This window comes from Buceros rhinoceros, unplaced genomic scaffold (genome assembly GCF_000710305.1).
Source record: "Buceros rhinoceros silvestris isolate BGI_N320 unplaced genomic scaffold, ASM71030v1 scaffold21217, whole genome shotgun sequence".
NCBI classification, from domain to species: domain Eukaryota; kingdom Metazoa; phylum Chordata; class Aves; order Bucerotiformes; family Bucerotidae; genus Buceros; species Buceros rhinoceros.
The window spans coordinates 43514-62591 of record NW_010421865.1 but is presented as its reverse complement, the minus strand read 5'-3'; the positions used below and the strand labels follow the sequence as shown (position 1 = coordinate 62591).

The following is a 19078-nucleotide window of genomic DNA, read 5'->3' as shown; positions in this document are numbered from 1 at the left end:
GTGCGGTGTTCGTCAGGGTGCTCAGCCCTTGCCGGGGCCCTGTTCTTGCTGTGTTCTGTCCCTGCTGTAGGGTCACACTGAGAACCTGCAACGCGGTTTTAAGGCTGCAGATGCACAAAGTGAGGTTTTTTTGCTTCTTTAGGAAGTATATTCCTCCCTCCCTCCCTCTTTCTTTCTTTTGCTTTTTTTTGGTGAAGGTGGCTTCTTGGTCATTTAGTAAGCTTTTAGATGGGATGTGGGGAACTAATAAATGGAGGAGATTCCAATATGCAAGAGGACATCCCAGTCCTTTTGTAATGATTTGTCACTTTGACCTCCTGGAAAAGCATCCCCCCTTGTCCAGCAAGGTTTGCTTTAGAGACAAAGCAAAGGTATGGACCTTATCAGCAAAATAATGAGAGAGAAAGAATTTGAAAAGAGCTGGAGCTAGAAGAGAAGAAGGGGTGATAATAAAATGAATTGTGGCAAGATTATTAAGGGCTTTGTTTTAAAACTTTGTAGGTTTTCTGGGATTTGTGGGTGTTTGGGGTTTTTTTGGTGGATTGGGGGGGGATGTGTTTTTTTCCAGATGGATTGCATGTGTTGTGTAAGATTAGTCAAGAATTGTACAGAGACTTGATTTCCACAAAAGGTAGATTTGGCCCTTGATCTTTATTTAGATGTTTGCTCTGTCCCTGTGCCTTTATGATTACTGAGCAGAACTAGGATATATTTTCTTTTTAGGCTGAGCTAATTTATTTTGTAAAAGAGAGAGTACTTTTTAAATGTCTGTAATTAGGATAAACTGTCGATCAAGCAAAAGTCTTATTCAGTTAATGAACAACTCTTGTTGGAACATTACCTGCATTAGTTCATTTCGTTCTTTGTATACTGGACTGTCTTGAATGAGGGCAGTAGACCCTCATGTACGGAAGACAGTGTCATGAAGTACACGTTAATGGGAGGCTTTGAGATGGAAGATAGAGTAAGAAGAGATATTTGTGGAGGCTGAGAGAAAAATGAATTAGGGAACTTTGTGGATGTTTGCCTTAAAGCTTGAAAAAATCTGATTTGAGTTGTTTTGAAAGGAGTAAAATAAATGAGGGCTAATTTCCTATAGATTAGTGTCATTTTGTTCTCTAATTCTCGCTTCCCCAGTGTGAAACATAACAATACCTCAGTTAGTTAGGAGCTGAGTCTGTGACGATTGGCCAGCTGTTTTCTGCCAAATAGAATGGATAATTTCTGCTTCCTCTCCCTTGGAGGGAAAGCTAGTTTGGATTTCTCTTCTTTCTACATACCAATTTTATATAACCAAACAAAAAAACCCCTTAATTTGAGGCTTCTGAACATACTTTGTTATTTAATAGGTTGAATGTGTTGAAAAGTGATTAGAGAAGATTAAGACACTGAAACTGTAAAAAGCTTGTTTCTTTAGGAGACCGAATTAAAAAGCACAAATGCAAGTTCAAATGAAGAGGTTTAATGAGAAGATTAAAAAAAACCCCAAAACACCTCTAACCCCTTTCTGTGGAAAGATATCGCTAATGCAGTTTGCTAGTATTCATTTTATTTAAAAGAACCCTTAAGTCTTAAAGTAAACACAAACTTAGTACACTGGAACACATAATTGGGGTGAACAGCTGTCATGGGATCCTGTTTGTAGTTCTTAACATTTTGAATCATACTTTGAAGAACAGTATGTTTTAATTTTGCATTATTAATTATACATTCATATTTATGGCATGGGGTTTAATTAATGATTTTCACAGCCTCATCCTGAACCGTTCCATTCAGGTATTGAGTTTCATGGTGTGCCATGTTGTTGTATTGAGATCTTCAAGGCCTTCTGTTTCGGTATGTGGTTTGTTTATTGTTGATCTTCCCTTAACATGCACTAGTGACCTCTCAAGGTCCCTTCTAACCTGTGTTATTCTGTAATTCTGTGATACCAGCCGCTTGGTCATACCCTGTTCAGGAAGAACTGAAAAGCCCCTAGCAGAGGAGGGTGCCATCAACACTTCACCTTCAGAAGGCCAGAAGTTGCTTTCAAAACAACAACAAAAAGTAAAAAAAATGTTAGACTTTCCAATTAGTGTTCCAGGGAAATTCTTGCATACGGTTGGGCTAGAGAAGCTTACTCGATCCAAAGCCTCATGCCTTGATCTGCAGTATTGTATTTCTCTTATTATATGCCTGTTAGGTTAAAGTCATGGAGGACAAATTTGGAAGTTTGTTATCTAGTCACCTTTCAGACTGATGTCAAAATCCGTGGCATTTCAGCGGCTTCTGGGGGGGCTGCGCACAGATAAGAGTGAGTTTGCGATGTGGACCTAACTTCTTAAGCTTTGGAAATTATTTTCTTAAATGTAAGAGCGAGGCTACGTGCGAAGTTCTTGTTCTATTTTATCTCCCAGTAAGCGTTCTCACGTGTTCTTACAATGCTCTAAACACAGCCTATTTTATTTACATAGAAATTTTGACACATCAGATGTTGTCGTGGCAGTCATGGCTGATAATGTTTTCTGCTCATTTTTGTTTGTTAATTTTCTTAGCGCAGCTTTCTGGAAAGTGAAAGTGAAAAGGTTAGGACAGGAGCTTTCTATTTTGAGGGAAAATCAGAACAGTTTCTGTATATTCTGGGAAGATACTTTAACAGAAACACCCAAGTGGCATGTGAAGTAAATCAAAATAAGTTAAAGTATGCTTCTCAAATATTTGTGTTGGAAGGACTTTATGCTTTTTACTTCATAGCGAACATTTCTTTTGTTACTTGGAAAATATATGCTCTAAAAATACTGTGCTGTGAGAATGTTTAGACTTTCGTAAACAGGGAGCATTGAACTTAATGTGGGTGTATTGCAGAATTAAGTTGCTGTACCAGGAAAATGAAACATCTCCGCTTATATGGCTGTCACTATTTAGGAATCAATGGCTTTCTTCTTGAAAATTCTTCTTGATTAGCTAATAATGTTGATGAGAAATAACGTTAATGTACTGCAGTTAACTTTGAAAATACTATTTTCTTTTCAAGTTCTGTTGCTGACTGCAAAAAGTAAGCCCTTGGAAGCAGTTCATAGTGATAAAAAAATAAAATTAGGATAAATAGAATTCAGCACATTTGCTCTGTGTATTTTCTTTAAAAATTATTATAACTGCAAAAACTTCTACAAAGATACTAGGCACTGTTGTACTTTAAAATGTTTTTTTTCACTGTTGTACCCACCATATACTTTATACTTTTTCAAAGACCTTAACAAATACTAGTTTTAAACAGCTTAATCTTCAATATATGGATCTGAATACATATCTGCTTCTTCTGTATTTCTTGATTTATAATTACTAATTTTATTGTTTTAAATAATATTTAGAAACATTAAAACATTAAAAATCCTAGAACTGTATTAAAGTTAAATTTTGCATTTTGAATTCAACGCAAAAATGTATGAATAATTTATCAGTAATACGATTCAGAACTTGGTTAATACTTCCCTTTATGAGTTTTCATTTTTTTCATCCAGGAAGAAGAAAGACGTATGGCATCTGTTGCAGCAAGAAAAGAGGAGGAAAGGAAGCGTGAAAGCCATAAACAGTCCTTGCTTAAGGTATTTTCTGTGGCTGTTCTAAGCCTGCTGTAAACCGGTGTCCGGCAGTAATCTCTACCCTAGTATTTCTGCTGAGTTCTTACATATCCAAATATGCCTCTGCCTCTTTAACCTTTTTTTCACCTTAAACAGTGCACTCCAGAACTGAAACTCTCTTCAGTCAAGTGTGTGAGTTTTACTTTAGCAAAAAAGCCCAGCTGAATACAAGAGTGTGATAGATGTAAAGGGATGGCCAACTTCATTTTCACAAACTCAGAGATAAAGTAAAACCAGACTAAAGGAAAGGATTTTTCAAGTTCCTTGAACTTGGTCTCCCCTGTTTTAGGTGAGTGCTCTCACTGCTGCCATGCAGGATGTTCTGAAGTAGTTTTTTCTCCATTCTTTCCTGTTAAGCAGTCGTCAGAGCTGCAGCTAGACTCCAACTGTCGTATTTTTCAGAAGAACACTTATCTACCTGGCACTATCTACACCTGGCCTGGTTAATGCTTAAATACAGGAGCTGGAATAGTTCTATCAGGGGAGACTGCAGTGTGCTCCAAAATGCTCTTCCAGGGCTGGTGACTAAATGATCTATGTCACTAATAGGAGACAAAGTTCAAGGATCTAAGAGTATCTGCATTCCATTTGTTGTGTGAATGTTACCATTTGTCTCCAAATAATTTTTCTTTGAAGAAAAAAAAGTGCCTAAAACTTTTTGTCATGCAGTAATGGTTATACAAAATGCTCTTTCAGTTTTTCAAAGAAAGAACAGGTTTTCATCTATCCGTATTGATAAATTGCTTAGGTGAAATCATATTTCATGAAGGGGATTAGGAAAGGAGTTGCAGGAGGCTGTAAAAAGTGTGGGAAATGTATATAACTGAACAATGAAGACACAAACAGAATGTTAATGGTATCATAAAAGATGTCTTAAGTATATGAAAAAACCCAAAGAACATAAATATATGAATAGGGAAAAATAATTCCATGTCTAGTGCCTAAGAATATATTTTGATTTTCTGTTAAAAACAAAATAACAAGAGAAAACAACCAAAAACAAGAAAAAAAAGTCTTAGACACAGTCATTTTTAAGCAGTGTCATGGTTTGGTTTATTGGTGTCTCTGGTTTTTTGGGTGGTGGTTTTTTTTCTCCTGTAAGATACTGATGTGTTTAAAGTCTTTTCATGTTTGAAGACTTTGGTGCCAGTTCTTAGTAACATGAAGAAATGGGAAATCGGTAAATAATATTCGCACTTAGTGTTATTTTATGCCCTTGAAAAGCCAACTGTGTCTCTGGACTGGAAGAAAAATGTTTATTGAAAGTGTTTATTTGTAGTTCATGTTCTTAACCATTGCTGTAACGTTTCCTTGGAGCAGAGGAGTTGTTTATCTTCGTGGCCTAGATTTCTTCGTGCACTTACTAGTGGAAGCTTCCCATAGAAGAAAAACTATTTTTAATGTATAATGCCATTAATTTCAATAATTTCAACGTTAAATTGTAGATTTTGTAATTTAATTGAGGTATCATTCTTATCTTCAAATAGTCAGGTAGCAAAAGAGCCAAATACCAGTATCCTTTGCACAATTCAGTGATTTTGTGTATCTTTCCTTTGTTGATATGTTCTTGTGTGATATGATTCTGGTTTCTGTTTTCCTGTTCAACACATCTGAATTGGAAGGAACAGATGTGCCTATAGCTACAATATCTAGTGAAAAAAAGTTGCGAACTACAGGATTTTCTTTGAGTTAAATAAAAAAATTAGTGAATCATTCTGCTATTTTTTGGTCATTTTTCTCCAAACTTTCTTAAACTATATATAGTGTAAATTAAATTAAAATTACTAATGTATCCCTTGCTGTTTTCCTGTATTCACTGCAACAAAAAAAGTTAATCTCAGCATTGGAGAAAATACTGCTTCTTTTTTCCCGTGCTGGTACATGTGTTACCCTTACAGTGGAGTTTCTTCGGCTCCTTTCCCCAGACTGTTGTTAACTGCTCAGAACCCACTCTGGTAAAGTTTGAGATGTTCTTTGAAATGTACAGAGAAGGTAATTCCTTTCCAACAGAGGCTGAACTTCATATTTAGTGCAACAAGAAATAATTATTGCTGGCAGAATCTTCACACTTCTAAAATTTGCATTATGGAAAATGAATTCTTGGAAGTTTTCAAAGCTCTGTAGAGATCCAGCAGCCTGCAACCGGGTGCTAATAAAGCCATAGAGCGGTACGGTAGCTGAGGTTATGAGGAGACCCTCACCCCCCAGAACAAATGGAATTTTCTAAATGTGATTGGAAGAAAATGCTGACTGTTTCAACTTCCTCTGCATTCTGTGACCCAGTCATCACTGAGGTCTGTAAACGTTGGGCACTTGGTGTTCTCTGACCAGATAACGTCAAACCTTTGGACAAATTCGATGTGACAAAGTTTTCAGCTCCTTTAAAATGGAAAAACTTTCAGAAGAAAGAAACCTAAAGTAGTTTTCATGTACTTTGAATCTCAGTTATAGACGGTTATGAACATAATTTTTATCAATGTTTGAAGCCTAGTGGATCTGGTTCCTCATTATCAGTTACTGCAACAGAGCGTTGTGTTTACGCTGAATATAATAGCTGCAGCTTCAGGGATTTGCGTGTTGGTACTGAATGTTTTGCTGTGAAACTCTGCTGTGCAGTAGTTCTTTTTTCTTAAGGAGGTACGTAGGGTCCACATATCGGCAGCCACGGATGATGAAATCTTGCTTTTTCTGCTGATCAAGTAGTTTTTGTTTTTCCAGGACATATGCACTTGTAGTGCTTTACACTTCACGTCTCCAGCACTGAGTACTGTGAGGAATGTTCTTAGTGAACTATGTTGCAGTGGTGTACGCAACTCTCCCACTGTGAAAGGAATTATGTAAAACCATGATGGTAATACTTCTATGGATTAAACCTAGGAGCGTAGTGAGTCTAGGTCAAACAGTGTATCCAAAGTGTTAATGTTGATGTATAAAAGTAGGTTGACCCTGGTCCCCTGCCTTTCTTTATAGGCTTATCAACTAAATTACCTTTTTTTTCCTGTTTGAAAAAAGGAGTTATAATAAAACATTGTGTTTCTTGTTGATTTTTTTTTTTCCCCCAGCTGTAGTATCTGTCTTAAAACAGAAATGGAAATGTTACATTTTAAAACAAATAAAGCCTTTCTAGCCTTCAGGATTTTTGGTACAGCCTTCTAAATCCTAACAGTATTGTGTTGTTTTCTTGTATCTTAGTCATCCTAACAAGATATTCTAAAGGAGACAGGAACTAATGTCATATTTAATATTGTTAGACAGGCTTTTAACACTGGTAAGAAATTGATAAAGGTGGTTAGCTTATGCCCTAAGGAAATAATTGTTAACAGGGACTTACCTGGTCTGAGATCCTTTTAGACCCAATCTGAGATCATTGCAACTTGAAGCTTACAAGTATTTGCTGTTTCAATCTAAAATTTCACAGCACTGAAGCAGAATATTAATTAGTACATCAAGGAGTATGTACTTTTATCCTTCCCCTGTTTACGGGTAAAATCAGTGACAAATACACAGACTGCTGTGAAGTGTTGTATATACGACATGGGACAAATTCAGATTTGCCTCTTTTCACCCTCTATTCCAAAATATCAGGATATTTGTTTGTATTCCGATTCCAGTACTGTTCTTCTGAAGTATATGAGAGAAATTAAAGGATTCTTAGAATATCATTGGGTTTCAATAATTCCTAAGTTTGGGAAGCCTCAAGTTAAGGTTATTACTGTGTATTCACTTGAAAGCTACATTTCTATAGCAGCATCAGTTTCGACTTTGATATAATAAACCAAGAAATCAGTGGTGTGGACTGATAAGTCTGTTTTCTCCATGTTTTGTGAATGTAAATTTACTTTATGCTAAACTCCTCTATAGTATTTTGCTCTTAGAAATTCTTTTTCATGGGGAGTAGTGTAACAATGAGATGGCTGACTCCTAGAGAATTAGATCTAGTTCAGGAAAAAAAAAAAGAAATGAAACTAACAGTGAATTTGCCCTTTATATTACACAGTTTTCATTTGGCGAGAGTTCAGCTGTCAGCTCATGAGCTCTTGCAAAGCACCTTTTTCTTTAACCTTTTAAAGTATGCTAAATCGGATATATTAAATCATACATGTCTATATGATAGAATAATCTATATAGAGAGTCGTAGGTGATTGACATGACTTGATGACTATACAGGAAGAAGTTGAAATGCTTGTTCATTGACAAGACCTGTCTAGAATATAAAAACTACATAAACTATTACGAAATATTTGAACTTGGATCTGCTGTAATCCTTGTGTCTGTCATGAAGGTAATTTAATTTTCTCTTTTTATAAAATGGGCTGTTTCCATTTTCTAGAAGGTAACATTTTCCCCCATGCAGAGTAACTCGCAGTTACTGCTAAGGCCAACAGCAGCTGCCAAGCTGCCTTAGCTTAGGGGCGAGGGTCACTCTAGCAGCAGGCAGTCTGCCCTGGTTTGTGGGAGGAGTGTTACAGGCAGCTCCAGACTGTCAAAATAGGACTTCTGTGGTTATCCAGACTGAATAGTTTATGCTTTCAGAAGTTGTGGATTTATTATGTTACGTTTCTTGTTTCTGTTCTTGCAGATTTGGGGCATTGTTTGCTGGCAGGTATGCCAAAGAGCACTAGAATGACGCATTGATGTTAACGCGTAACCACCAACCAGTACTGTTGTTTCTTCAGTTTGAAACACTTTCAGTGTTTTGGTCAAGCAAATGACTGTGGTGATATTGCACTTTGTGACTTTTCTATCTTGTTTCAGGAAAAGAAGCGGTTAGCAATTTGTAATATTGCCCGTCAGTGGGAGATACAGCAGAATCGACTAGCTCTTGTGGAGTCGTTAAGCCAAGATAAGGATGAGGAGCCCAGTCAGATCAATGGCAGTGCTGCATATGTATTCCCTGAAGAAAGCAGGTATTTTCTTGGGGAATGCTGCTGCTTGCGCATGTCTTGTATTCCAGGTTATTACTTCTCACCTCTGAGATCTCACTGTATTTCATTATCGAAAGTAATATATCTAAGTCAATCCTGAAAAGATGTTTCGCTTCATGTTTAAACCTATTGGCCATTGTTCATAAGTAACATCTATTAAATAAGTAATACAACAGCAACTTATTGACTAAAGAAGTGCAAACTAAATTATTACGTGATTTTGCTAAATAAGGGAGGACTTAATGTTTGCAAGAAATGTTAAATATGAACTCTTGATCCTTCTTAAGGTGGGTCATTTCCCTGACAGCTTAAATTGTTGCCTTCAGTTGAAACAAATGCAGTCAGGACTTGGGAGCATTACAAACGTTTGTGACCTCTCTGTATATCAAGGTTTCATTAAGTGTTGCATCCATGTTCTTATTTTGAACAGCAGCATCTCTTATTAGACCACTTTCATACTGATGCTATTTTAGTAATGCTTTAACAATTTTTTGACTTAGTGCTATTCCTAAGATAATTTTTGTATTGTTGTTTTAAAACACAGTTACATTAATTTTGTGATACACTGTGCACCTTGCTTATTTGCATCTAAAAGGTGGCCATCTGGCCTTCTGTGTAATTTAAAAACCACATGCAGAATTTAATCAACAATGTGTGCCTTGGATTGGCTAAAATCAAACTAGCACACTTTCAACCTGGCTAGCTCAGGCAAAAGCACGAATTCAGTAGCAAGCACAGCTTCCTGCTGTGCCTGCTCAGCGCTGAAAATATCAAGTATGGGCAGGAAGTCTTTGCCTCTCACAAATATCACCCATCTGAGTTTCAGTCTAGTATTGTCTAGACCTGTTTTGGTTTGTTTTTTTTTTTCTCCAGTCCAGTGCTGCATCTTCTGAAATTTTTTTTTTCCGTAGCATTTTAAAATTGCCCTAGTCCTTTCTGTTCTGGTGCTTCCAAAGCTTTCCATGGAACATGTGTTCAGTCCCTGCTTTTGTGCCTTCTTAATTTCTCCACAGTTTAATTCAGTATTGATAACCATCCCTCATGACCAAGTCGATGTAACTGCGGTGGCTTGAGCATTGTCCTGTTAATGAACAGATTCTCATTGGTTGAGAAACTGTGCTATTAAGTAACACATTAAGACTTTTTCCCTGGAGCTGTCGGAAAGATCTTGGTGTAATGTTGTCTCTGCTTATGCTGGGTGTGGTGACTAAGGCTGGATTGTTCGTTGTCGTTTCCTGACCTTGAATGTTAGGACTCTTGTCAATTCTACAGTAATAAAAAGTAATGCATGAAATCTGTTTCCATCTTCTTGTGAAAGTTTTTGATTTCTGCAAAGTATTCTACAGATCTTAAACTACAAAGTGGTTAATTTAATGAAATATCAAATTTGTTTCCCTGAGACGTTAACAAAATAAACCATGTGTCTTACTTGCATATATTATAATTACCTTATGCAAATTACAGTGCACTTAGTTTTCTGAACTGGAGACTTAGATTTGGAACCGGTTAGAGAAATGAAAGTATGACAGTGGTCTTTATCCCCCTTTTATTATGTTTAAACAGATTAATGAAGATGTAGCAGTGTGCGTTAGAATTAAGAAGCTGTTGATAACATTGCCTTTTTTCGTTTAAAGCCTTACTGCACTTTAACTCCCTTTAAGTTAAAAATGATATTGATCTACTACTTTGTTTTATAACTGAAGAATTTCAGATGTTTTTCAAAATTAATGACTAAGCAATAAAACGGCAGGTAAAATTCAGCATAAATAAATAATTAGAGCTTCAAATATGAAGTGATGAGCTCTCAATGTTTCCAGTCAAGAGTCAAGTCTTAGAGTTCTGGTTGATTTTGTCAAGAAAACATTAGTCAAGTGATCACTAGTAGCCAAAAAAAGCAGAATACTTAAAAATGCTAGGAGAGTAGTGAAGAATAAAATAGGAACAGTCATTACACAACTTGCCAAACTTGTGATTTGTACTCATTTTGAATTCTCTGTTGCACTTCAGGTCCAGTCAGCTGAGCGTATCGTGTTGGAAGTAAGATGCAGAGAGATGAGTGTTGAGAATACCTGGACTTAATTGCTTAATTTCAAAATCACCTTTTTGAATTGAAAAGCTCACTTTATTTTAAAGAAAGGCTTATTTGTCCCTATTAATTAAGGATTAAACAAAGATAGAAAGCCATAAGAATTATTCTCATCTCTAAGCAGAGTAGTGAATCCTGATACCCTGATCAGATAACGTGACATATGGGTTTGAGGAAGGAGTGATACTCTTCTTCAGGAATAAAAACAACTGTTAAGTACTGTGAACAGTATTATCTTATATTGGTTTTAATTGGTCTGTTCTTAAAGTGATTCCTCAACTTTTACGTTTCATATAGCAAGCAGAATGTGAAGGTGATTTTGCTTGAATAAACACATTCTTTGAAGTTATTTTTAGATACCTAAAGAAACACAAAAGATATTAAGTTGCATTCTGAGTTTAAATTTTTAAGCAGATTATTAAATATAAGTGATTTCTAAATTTGTTTATTTACAAAAATGTTTCCTCCCATCCAACTCAAATACACCCCAGAGCCTTTCAGCCGAAGTAGAACATTTGCAGTGTTACTTGATGGAAGGAGGATTTTCCAGCCCTTAATGTTTTTGCACCGGATTGGGTATTGCAAATGAATGAATGCTGAGAAAAACAATCATATTTGACAGTTGGGTTTTGGTAAACAAAAGGACTGTTATTCAACAGAATGATGGTACTATCTCAAAATAATCTCTCATCGCTGCATTTTTATTTCCTCCATAGGTCTCTTGATACAGTGTTGAACAGTGCAGTACAAGGCTTGTCTGTTCTCGAGTCTCATTTGGTGGAAGTGGAAGGAGACACTCTTTGCCTGTATGGTGCCGGAGCGCTGGAGTGCCTGGATCGAAACTGGAGTGCTCAAACAGCTGGAATCATTGTTGCAGTCTCGTTCACGTTCATAGAGTTTGATGAAATAGTTCAAGTGTTAGCAAAACTGAAGATAAAATTTCCTAATTGTGTGGTAAGAATGCCTCAGATTTCAGCTGTGTGAACAGCTGTGGAATACATAATCTCTGTCAGAGCCTTGCTTTGGCATAGTCACCCTTGACTGCTTTCCTGTGAATAGATACATTTGTGAATTACAAATCTGATAGATGTTATCCTATAATGCTAACTTTAAGTTGATACTTCCTAAAAATCCAGACTTTAATTTAGATTCTTACACAGGAGGGTGTTTGCTTTTCAGGCTTGTTGTTACTTCTCTTAATTCCTTTGACCTAGCTGATTATTTTTAAGTTGCAAAACCATTGTGTAAATACAGTATTGCTATTCTACACTGTTGTTATGGATCCATGGTGTCAGGAGACCTTCAGCTGGGTTGTGAGATCAAAGATTAAATAGCTAACAGAATAGAAAGAGAGAGGTAAAATTCAAAGGGAATAGCTAGTTCAGTCAGTACAGCTCTTGGAACTCCTCAGTTCTTGATGAAGGAAAACAGCAGAAATGACACATCCCATTAGTACTACTTTTTTTTCCTTTTTCTTGGATCAGTCATTTTGAAGCAAGTAGTAAAATAGTGATAACATACATAAAGCAGCTTGTTACTTAGATCTCCCTCTTGAGCTCCCTGCTGCTTTTTAAGGTTTTGAGTGTAACAGAACTTAGAGGTTTATTGAGACAGATAAATTTGTGAGGAACTTGAGACAGATTTATCTGTCTCATTGAAACAAATGATTCATCTTGGGGGTGTGGGGGCTGTGGGAAGGAATTAGTGGAGATAGCAGAATCTCAATTAAATTTTTATATTCACCATGAATTTTTCCTCCTTCATCTTCCCTCAGTAATGCTCCTCTATAGCCAAATATACCAGGCTCTTGGGAGCACTAGTGTAGGGCACAGTTCACAGAAACAACAGGGTATGGCTTAATGCCAGCCTGCTATGGCCAGAAAAGCAGAACATTTAAAAACATGTGTTGTCCTTATTTTTATGTGTGGGTGTTGCAGTTACTTTACTTGCAGAACTAAAGAAACGTTGCTCAAGTAGTATCACTGCTTTTTGAAACATTGAAAACATTAGGGCTGTTACCAGAGGGTTTATAAATTACTTACAAGCTTGTAGTGTTGACATTTCAGAATATGTGTAAAACACCAACTGGTCGATAGGCCGATGAGGTTTGCCACAAAGACTTCAAATGGAGTGAATTAGGTTGCTTCATCAGACCTGTTTAGACTGTTGAGTTTGAGAACTGAGTGGCACAGAATAAGAATCATTGTGTTCGCTCACTATTGTTTTCATATATAATTTATTGTGGTTTGACTTTTTTGTTTTTTAAGCACCTGAAGTTTAAGGAGACAAATCTTGTGACGCTGCAGCAATTCAATGCATTAGCCCAGATGCATCGCCTTGAACAGTTGACAGTTGATCCTCAGGGAAATCCGGTTGTCAACTTTACTTTGTGGAAATACTATGTTCTGTTTAGACTGAATCATTTTAATCTACAGAAGATAAATGGAGTAAAGGTAGGACGGTGTTGCTTCTTTCTTACTATTGGTCTTACAAAACAAATGAGAATTGTTTTTAAAAAGAGAGGTGAATTGCTAATAAAAGTAGGAGAACCCTGTCGGTGTCCTTTCAGTATTAAGGACAAAAGAATTTTAAGGAGACTTCATCGTATAATCTCTTGTGCTGTGCATTTGTTAAGTCCAACTGCACTGTGCAAGAGTCTTAGTTGCCATAAAAAGGTTATATTGTCTCAGATGTTTGCAATTGCAAATGACAGTCCAAATCTATACCTGAGGGGCTGGGGTCTACCTGAAGGGAAGACTTTTCATTATTGTTTCTGCATGCGTTTCTAAAAAATTAAGAATTAAAAAAATAAAAACTGCAGGATTTTACTTGGAGTACTTTATTATGTGCAAAATTATCATAGTGCTGACATTGAGTACTTGTACTTGGCGGACTACTTAGTAGTTTACAATATATGGTTATTTATATTTTTCCATGTTACCAAATATAGCTAAAATAATATTTTCTTCTTTAAGCTGATCACAAGACAGTCTGTCAAATGGATTTTTTTGGTGCTTGTTATGTACAAGATTGTTAGTATGTGGTATTCATGTTGGGTGTGTGTGTTTTATGTTTAAAGAAATAGAAAGTTAGGATTCTAATATTGCTTTCTTTGTACTTTGTATTTCCTTTTACATCAATTGAAGGTAAACTTCAAGTGTGTAAAATGGTGATTTTATACTTGGGCTTTGATTATAAGAGGGTGTAAGAATAGTTATGATGCAACACAATATTTGAATGCACATTCAATTTTAAATGCTAAATAAATAGAAGTGGTGTTATGGAAGTCAATTAGAGCAAAAATAAAACATAGCTTTAGTGTTTAGATCTGGTAGTTTTAACTTGATCGTAATCGTCATATGTTTTGGATTAGCTATTTTACTACTTATCTGATAGAGCCGCAGCACAAATGTTGTGGTTTATGTGGTTTGAGTTCTGTGAAACATGCATTATTTGCACAGCGGAGCAGGGGTGGCTTAAAGAGCTTACCTGAATTAACTGTCAGAGAAAGGATGAAGGCAAATACGACTCACTCAACAGTACCTTGAAAAGAAAAAAAATTGTGTTAATCCCACAAAAACTTTAAAATAACCTTGAATGTAGTACTTTACAAAAAACGCCTGTCAAACTTGATTTAAAAAAAAAAGATGGTGGGGGAGAGAGGAAAGAAAAAAGGTTGAATGTGGGTTTAAAGTTTCTTTTTTTTTTTTTCTGCATCACATTTCAAAATCAACACCATGATTCAGATTAAAAGAAAATAGAAGATAAATCTTACCTGTTTGGTCTTCATGGAGAAAGAAAAAGAAAATAACACAACTATTTAAGTAGAATTTTTGTTGCCATCTCAAGATCAGTAAATTCAGTCTTTGAAGGAAAACTTTGAATTTAATAGTGCTTGGGAATTAATCTGGTAAACGGATTTACATGTAGCACAATATGCCTTTTATGTAGGACAGATATAAAATCCTAAACACATATGACTGAAGAACATTTTTTTCCTCAGCAAACTTTTTCAGCCAGACCATGTTATATGAAGATGTGCACGCAGAAATTTTATCCTAGTGTCGTTAATCATTTGAAAACTGTCATAGCCAAGCAGAAGGAGATGAACTCCCATGGCTGCTTTCCGTTAGTCTAGAGCCTCAGTCGTGGGATCCAGCTTTGCAGATGTGGACTGCCTTTACTTTTATGTTCAGTAAGAGACAGTCCTGTTTCGGTGTAAAGAATACCAGCCCCTGAAGTGTGCTCACTGACCCTAGATCAGCCCAAAACAATTCTTTCAGATGACAGAAAAGGAAATAAGCATGTTCTGCTATTCTGATTATTGTTTGTGTGCAATGTTTCTGAAGACTGTTGTGTTGCCAGCTCTGAGGTAAAACCCTGGGGAGTAAAAGCAATGTGTACTAACTGGATTAAATAAATGCACTCTGTAACTCCAGTACTTTCAACCCTTTTTTTAAAGAAGTGTATAAGGAGGCTTTGGTTTTCTCTCCAGCCTCCCCCTGCCATTCCAGTTATGTGCCAGGCTAGAAGCTGAGTGTTAGTCTCCCCTAACAATGACTTTGTTCCCTTGTCAAATTGTTACTAGCTGTGAAGAAGCAAGTTCTCTTCGCTGACACACGCTATTTGAAATTTTTCCTTGTGATAGTAATCTCAGATTAATTAAGAGTTGTCGAGGTTTGGAGTTGCTAAACTCTACGAAGTACTTCTCTCCACGTGGTGTGGCGTACAGCGTACCAGATGCAGCACGTTGACTGGGGTGGTGCCTGTTTTCTGTACTTGGCAAGAAGCAGGCATAATAGACGTACACTTATGTGATATTACCGTTAAAATCCTTTTGTGATTAATGGAGCAAACAATGTACTGGAAGAAGACAGAGAACATGAGGTTCTTTGAACTAGAGAGTGTATTCAGCAGTGCTGTCTCTGTTGACCTGGCCCTTATGCTTCTCTTAACATAAATAAATACATTAAAATCACTTATTTCTGCAGCAGACATTTCTGCCTGCAGTGGTCTTTGTTTCCCTAGCTGCCCTCTGCGCTCTTTGTTTTAGACCTTGCTTCTGTTAACAGGCTGTTTAGCAAGGTCATCTACTCCTAGGCTGCTAAGTAAGACTTGTCTAATTTTAAGTGGAAATGGGCAAATCTAAACACTGTGAAAATGGAATTAAGTTTACATTTCTGATTTCCTGACCTACATTTTCTCTGGTGAATTTATCCCTGCATTATGCTGTTGCAGTATATTTTAGGCAACAGTAGATTGTATAGTCTATAAACATTAAACAAAAATATAATTAAATTACCATAATTTGGATCCAAATTCTTTTACTTATACATTTAAATAATACAGAATACAAATTGTCTGGGAGTACTTAATAATTATTGTGAGTATTGAATTTTACTTAATAATGAGTTGCTTTCCAAAAATGCATTATAAGATGAATGGAAATTAAATTTGATCCAGAAGTTAAGTCACCAAGTGAGTTCCATTGTCCTGTGTTATCCAGGTCAGATTTAGATGATCGTAAAGATTTCTTCTGCACTCACTAGAAAGCCAGGAGTCTAGAAACCACGCCAACAAACTTTTGGCAGCAGAAGTCAGTTCATAGTCTGGCCATCAGGGCAGGAGAAGCAGAGGCCATGGTCTCCAGAGGTTACGAATCAAGACAAACGAAAAAACAACCATCAAAAGATAAACTGCTTTCACCTTATACAAAATTGAAATGTGTAAAATTAATCCTGAAAATATTTCAACCATTGAAAATTAGTTTAAAAAGACATCTGTAACTTAATGTTGACACACAGTATGGGTGATATTTAGAGAGGTGTAATGGAGGGATGATTATTCCTTGGGGTTGACAAAAATCAGAGAAAATAGCCTTTTTTTTTTTTCTTTTTCCTCTCTAAACCATCTCTTTGTATAAAGATTTTTCTATGAAGCTGATAAAGTAAGAGAAAGAGTAGTAACTTACCTTTTCACATGTGGGTGCCCAGAATCTTTTCATTTCTCCAGCACAACTTGATCAGAATTTTTCCAGTAGACCTTCTGTAAGTGCATGCGGTGTGGAACACAATTAACATTTCAGGCCTTTAAACACTCGGTGTGAGAAATCATTACGAAATTCCTCATTTCATGGAGACTATCGTGGAGCACAAGGTAGCATATTTCTATGTAGGAAGTTTTCAGAATTGCAAGAAATAAGGTGAGTACTGGTACCTCACTTAATTTCTTTTAAAGCACATTTAAAGTGCCAGTAAAAGCAAGTCTACATTTTGAAGGTGCCTGGAACAGACCTGTTTGCAGTGTTCTGGATAAGAAATTGAGTTAATTCTGAATGTACATATGTAACAAAATAAGGAACTGCCGATTTTGAAACTTAGTTTTTTCTTTCTTTTTTCTTCCCCTTCTCTCCCTTCCCTCACAGGTTACTGAAAATGAAGTTGTAATGGCGGAAAGGCTCTTTGGCATTCTGGCCTATGTAGCATCTTCTGAGCTGCCGCATTATCGCATGCTTTCGTTATTAGGAGAATCTAGGTAAAGTATGATGAACGGGACTGGAGTTTGTCCAGAACGTACAGTTTAATTTTTTTGCACGCTTTCATGATAAATTCTTTCTAGGTAAAAAGATAAATTCACAAGTAACATCTTACAAAAGATAAGTTCTCTCCTTCTTGTGGAAGTATTTGCATCTCCTGATTCACGTAGCCAGAGGTTTTCATAGAAGTTGTATAAACTCTGCTGAGTAAGATTAAGGGACACATGCATACAAATGTTCTGCTTGTTTAATTCTCCAAGTGTACTAGTTTGGGTGAAGGTTTATGGACTTTCACGATGAATACTGACTGGTTTTAGGGGGTATTTTATAGTGGGTGACTATTACAGTTAATATATTTAAGAGTTGGTGCTGGAAGAAGGAAGGTGCTTAAAAAAAAACTTTTCAGTCTTCTACAGATATGTACTTAATAGGAATCTAAGCTGCAAGACTGCCTGTTTAAGAGATGCTATGTGATATATGTCAAAAAGTCAATTGTATAGAAGTAAATTAACAGGAACGTCTAGAATCATATATACTTTGGGTAACTTGACAATGCAATAAACTTGAAAGCTTATAAAGTGCATGTTCAAATGGAGAAAAGAAAAAACCCCTCATAATCACTAGAAACATCTGCACTTCAAAGTTTTTCTTTTCACAGGAGGAAGCAATTCCATTATTTGTTGGAGGGAAAGGGAAAGAAAACTGGGATTGGGAATGAGGAAAGTAGTGATAACAGGAGAAATGGAGGGGAAAGCACAGCTCGAGCAACATTGAATTACTTGACAAAGGACTTTCAAATGGAAAAACTCGAGGTAGGTATATCATTATGAAATGCTTTCATCCTCTTTTACGTAACCTTAGATGACTACTCATGGAATTTGTCTATAGATGAAGTTTCAGTTGTGCTGTTGAGAATGGTGGTTTTAAAATACCACTGCTTACCATATTTACATGTACGATCAAACACTTCATCTGAATGGCCTTTGCCAGAATTCTGAATAACAGTCAGTTTGTGGTTCCTGAACAGTCCCATAGTTTCAGAAATACACTTCTCACCTACAAGCCTTATGTTTGTAACAAAATGTGCCTGCATTAGTAAAATATAAGAAGTGAGCACATTTTTTTACAATGAAAAATGTATTTTGCACGTGTTAAGATTTCCTAATGGAATTAGGAAGTCAAAGTATATCCCAAAATGACTTGGTAAAGAACACTTTCTGAAAGCATTTGAGATACTGCAGGCTGTAGTAGTAAAGAGCTGTTTCCTAGCTTCTAAATGAGCTACAATAAAATAAATAGATGAGAAATGTGTTAGGTTTAATTATTTTAAAAAATTGCAAGCTGGCTCACTTCAGACAAGGACATCAGTCACGCATGTTTTAGTTTGCATCTCTGATCTGCTAACTCCTTTGCTTGCAAAGGGAAATTCTTCCCAGGAAGAACATGCTTCTTTCAACCCCCGTCTCCTTTCTGAGCAATCATCATGACTGTTGGCTGTATGCACCCTGCTTCCCAGATTTGTCCCAGTATTTGCTTTTTGATTATGTGGAAATACTTAAATCCTCTAGTGCAAGAAATTAAGTTAGTAAACACCGCATTCAGTTATTGTGTTCTGGTTTTGTTATCTGAGATCCATAGCATAAAAAAAAAATGACTGCATAGGGAGATTTAATTAAGAAAACATGAAAGCTCTTTAAAATGTGAATGGTACAAAGTAAGATGGTGAGCTGTTCCTCTTGTCATTTACTGTGGAACAAGCACTATAATAAAATAAACTTGGAATTTGTACACTACATTAAATATACACATTGTTTTCTCTTCCCAGTGCAGCAGTTCACACCTCATCCTTTTTTATAGCATTATGTGTGTGGCAGCAGATAGTACAGGATGTCACATGAGAAGAGTAAGATAG

General features: G+C 36.3%; 1 protein-coding gene across 1 annotated transcript in view; it reads left to right on the top strand.

Moving 5' to 3' along the window:
• Positions 1-2534: 2534 nt before the first annotated feature.
• LRRC49 (leucine rich repeat containing 49) overlaps positions 2535-19078 on the top strand; it is a gene marked incomplete at its 5' end in the record, with an annotated part of 18118 nt that continues 1574 nt past the window's right edge. Inside the window, 7 exons of the mRNA XM_010139848.1 lie at positions 2535-2660; positions 3501-3584; positions 8376-8527; positions 11348-11585; positions 12899-13084; positions 17056-17165; positions 17825-17978. Coding sequence (XP_010138150.1) covers positions 2535-2660; positions 3501-3584; positions 8376-8527; positions 11348-11585; positions 12899-13084; positions 17056-17165; positions 17825-17978 — 1050 coding nt within the window. The remainder of the gene's footprint in view (positions 2661-3500; positions 3585-8375; positions 8528-11347; positions 11586-12898; positions 13085-17055; positions 17166-17824; positions 17979-19078) is intronic.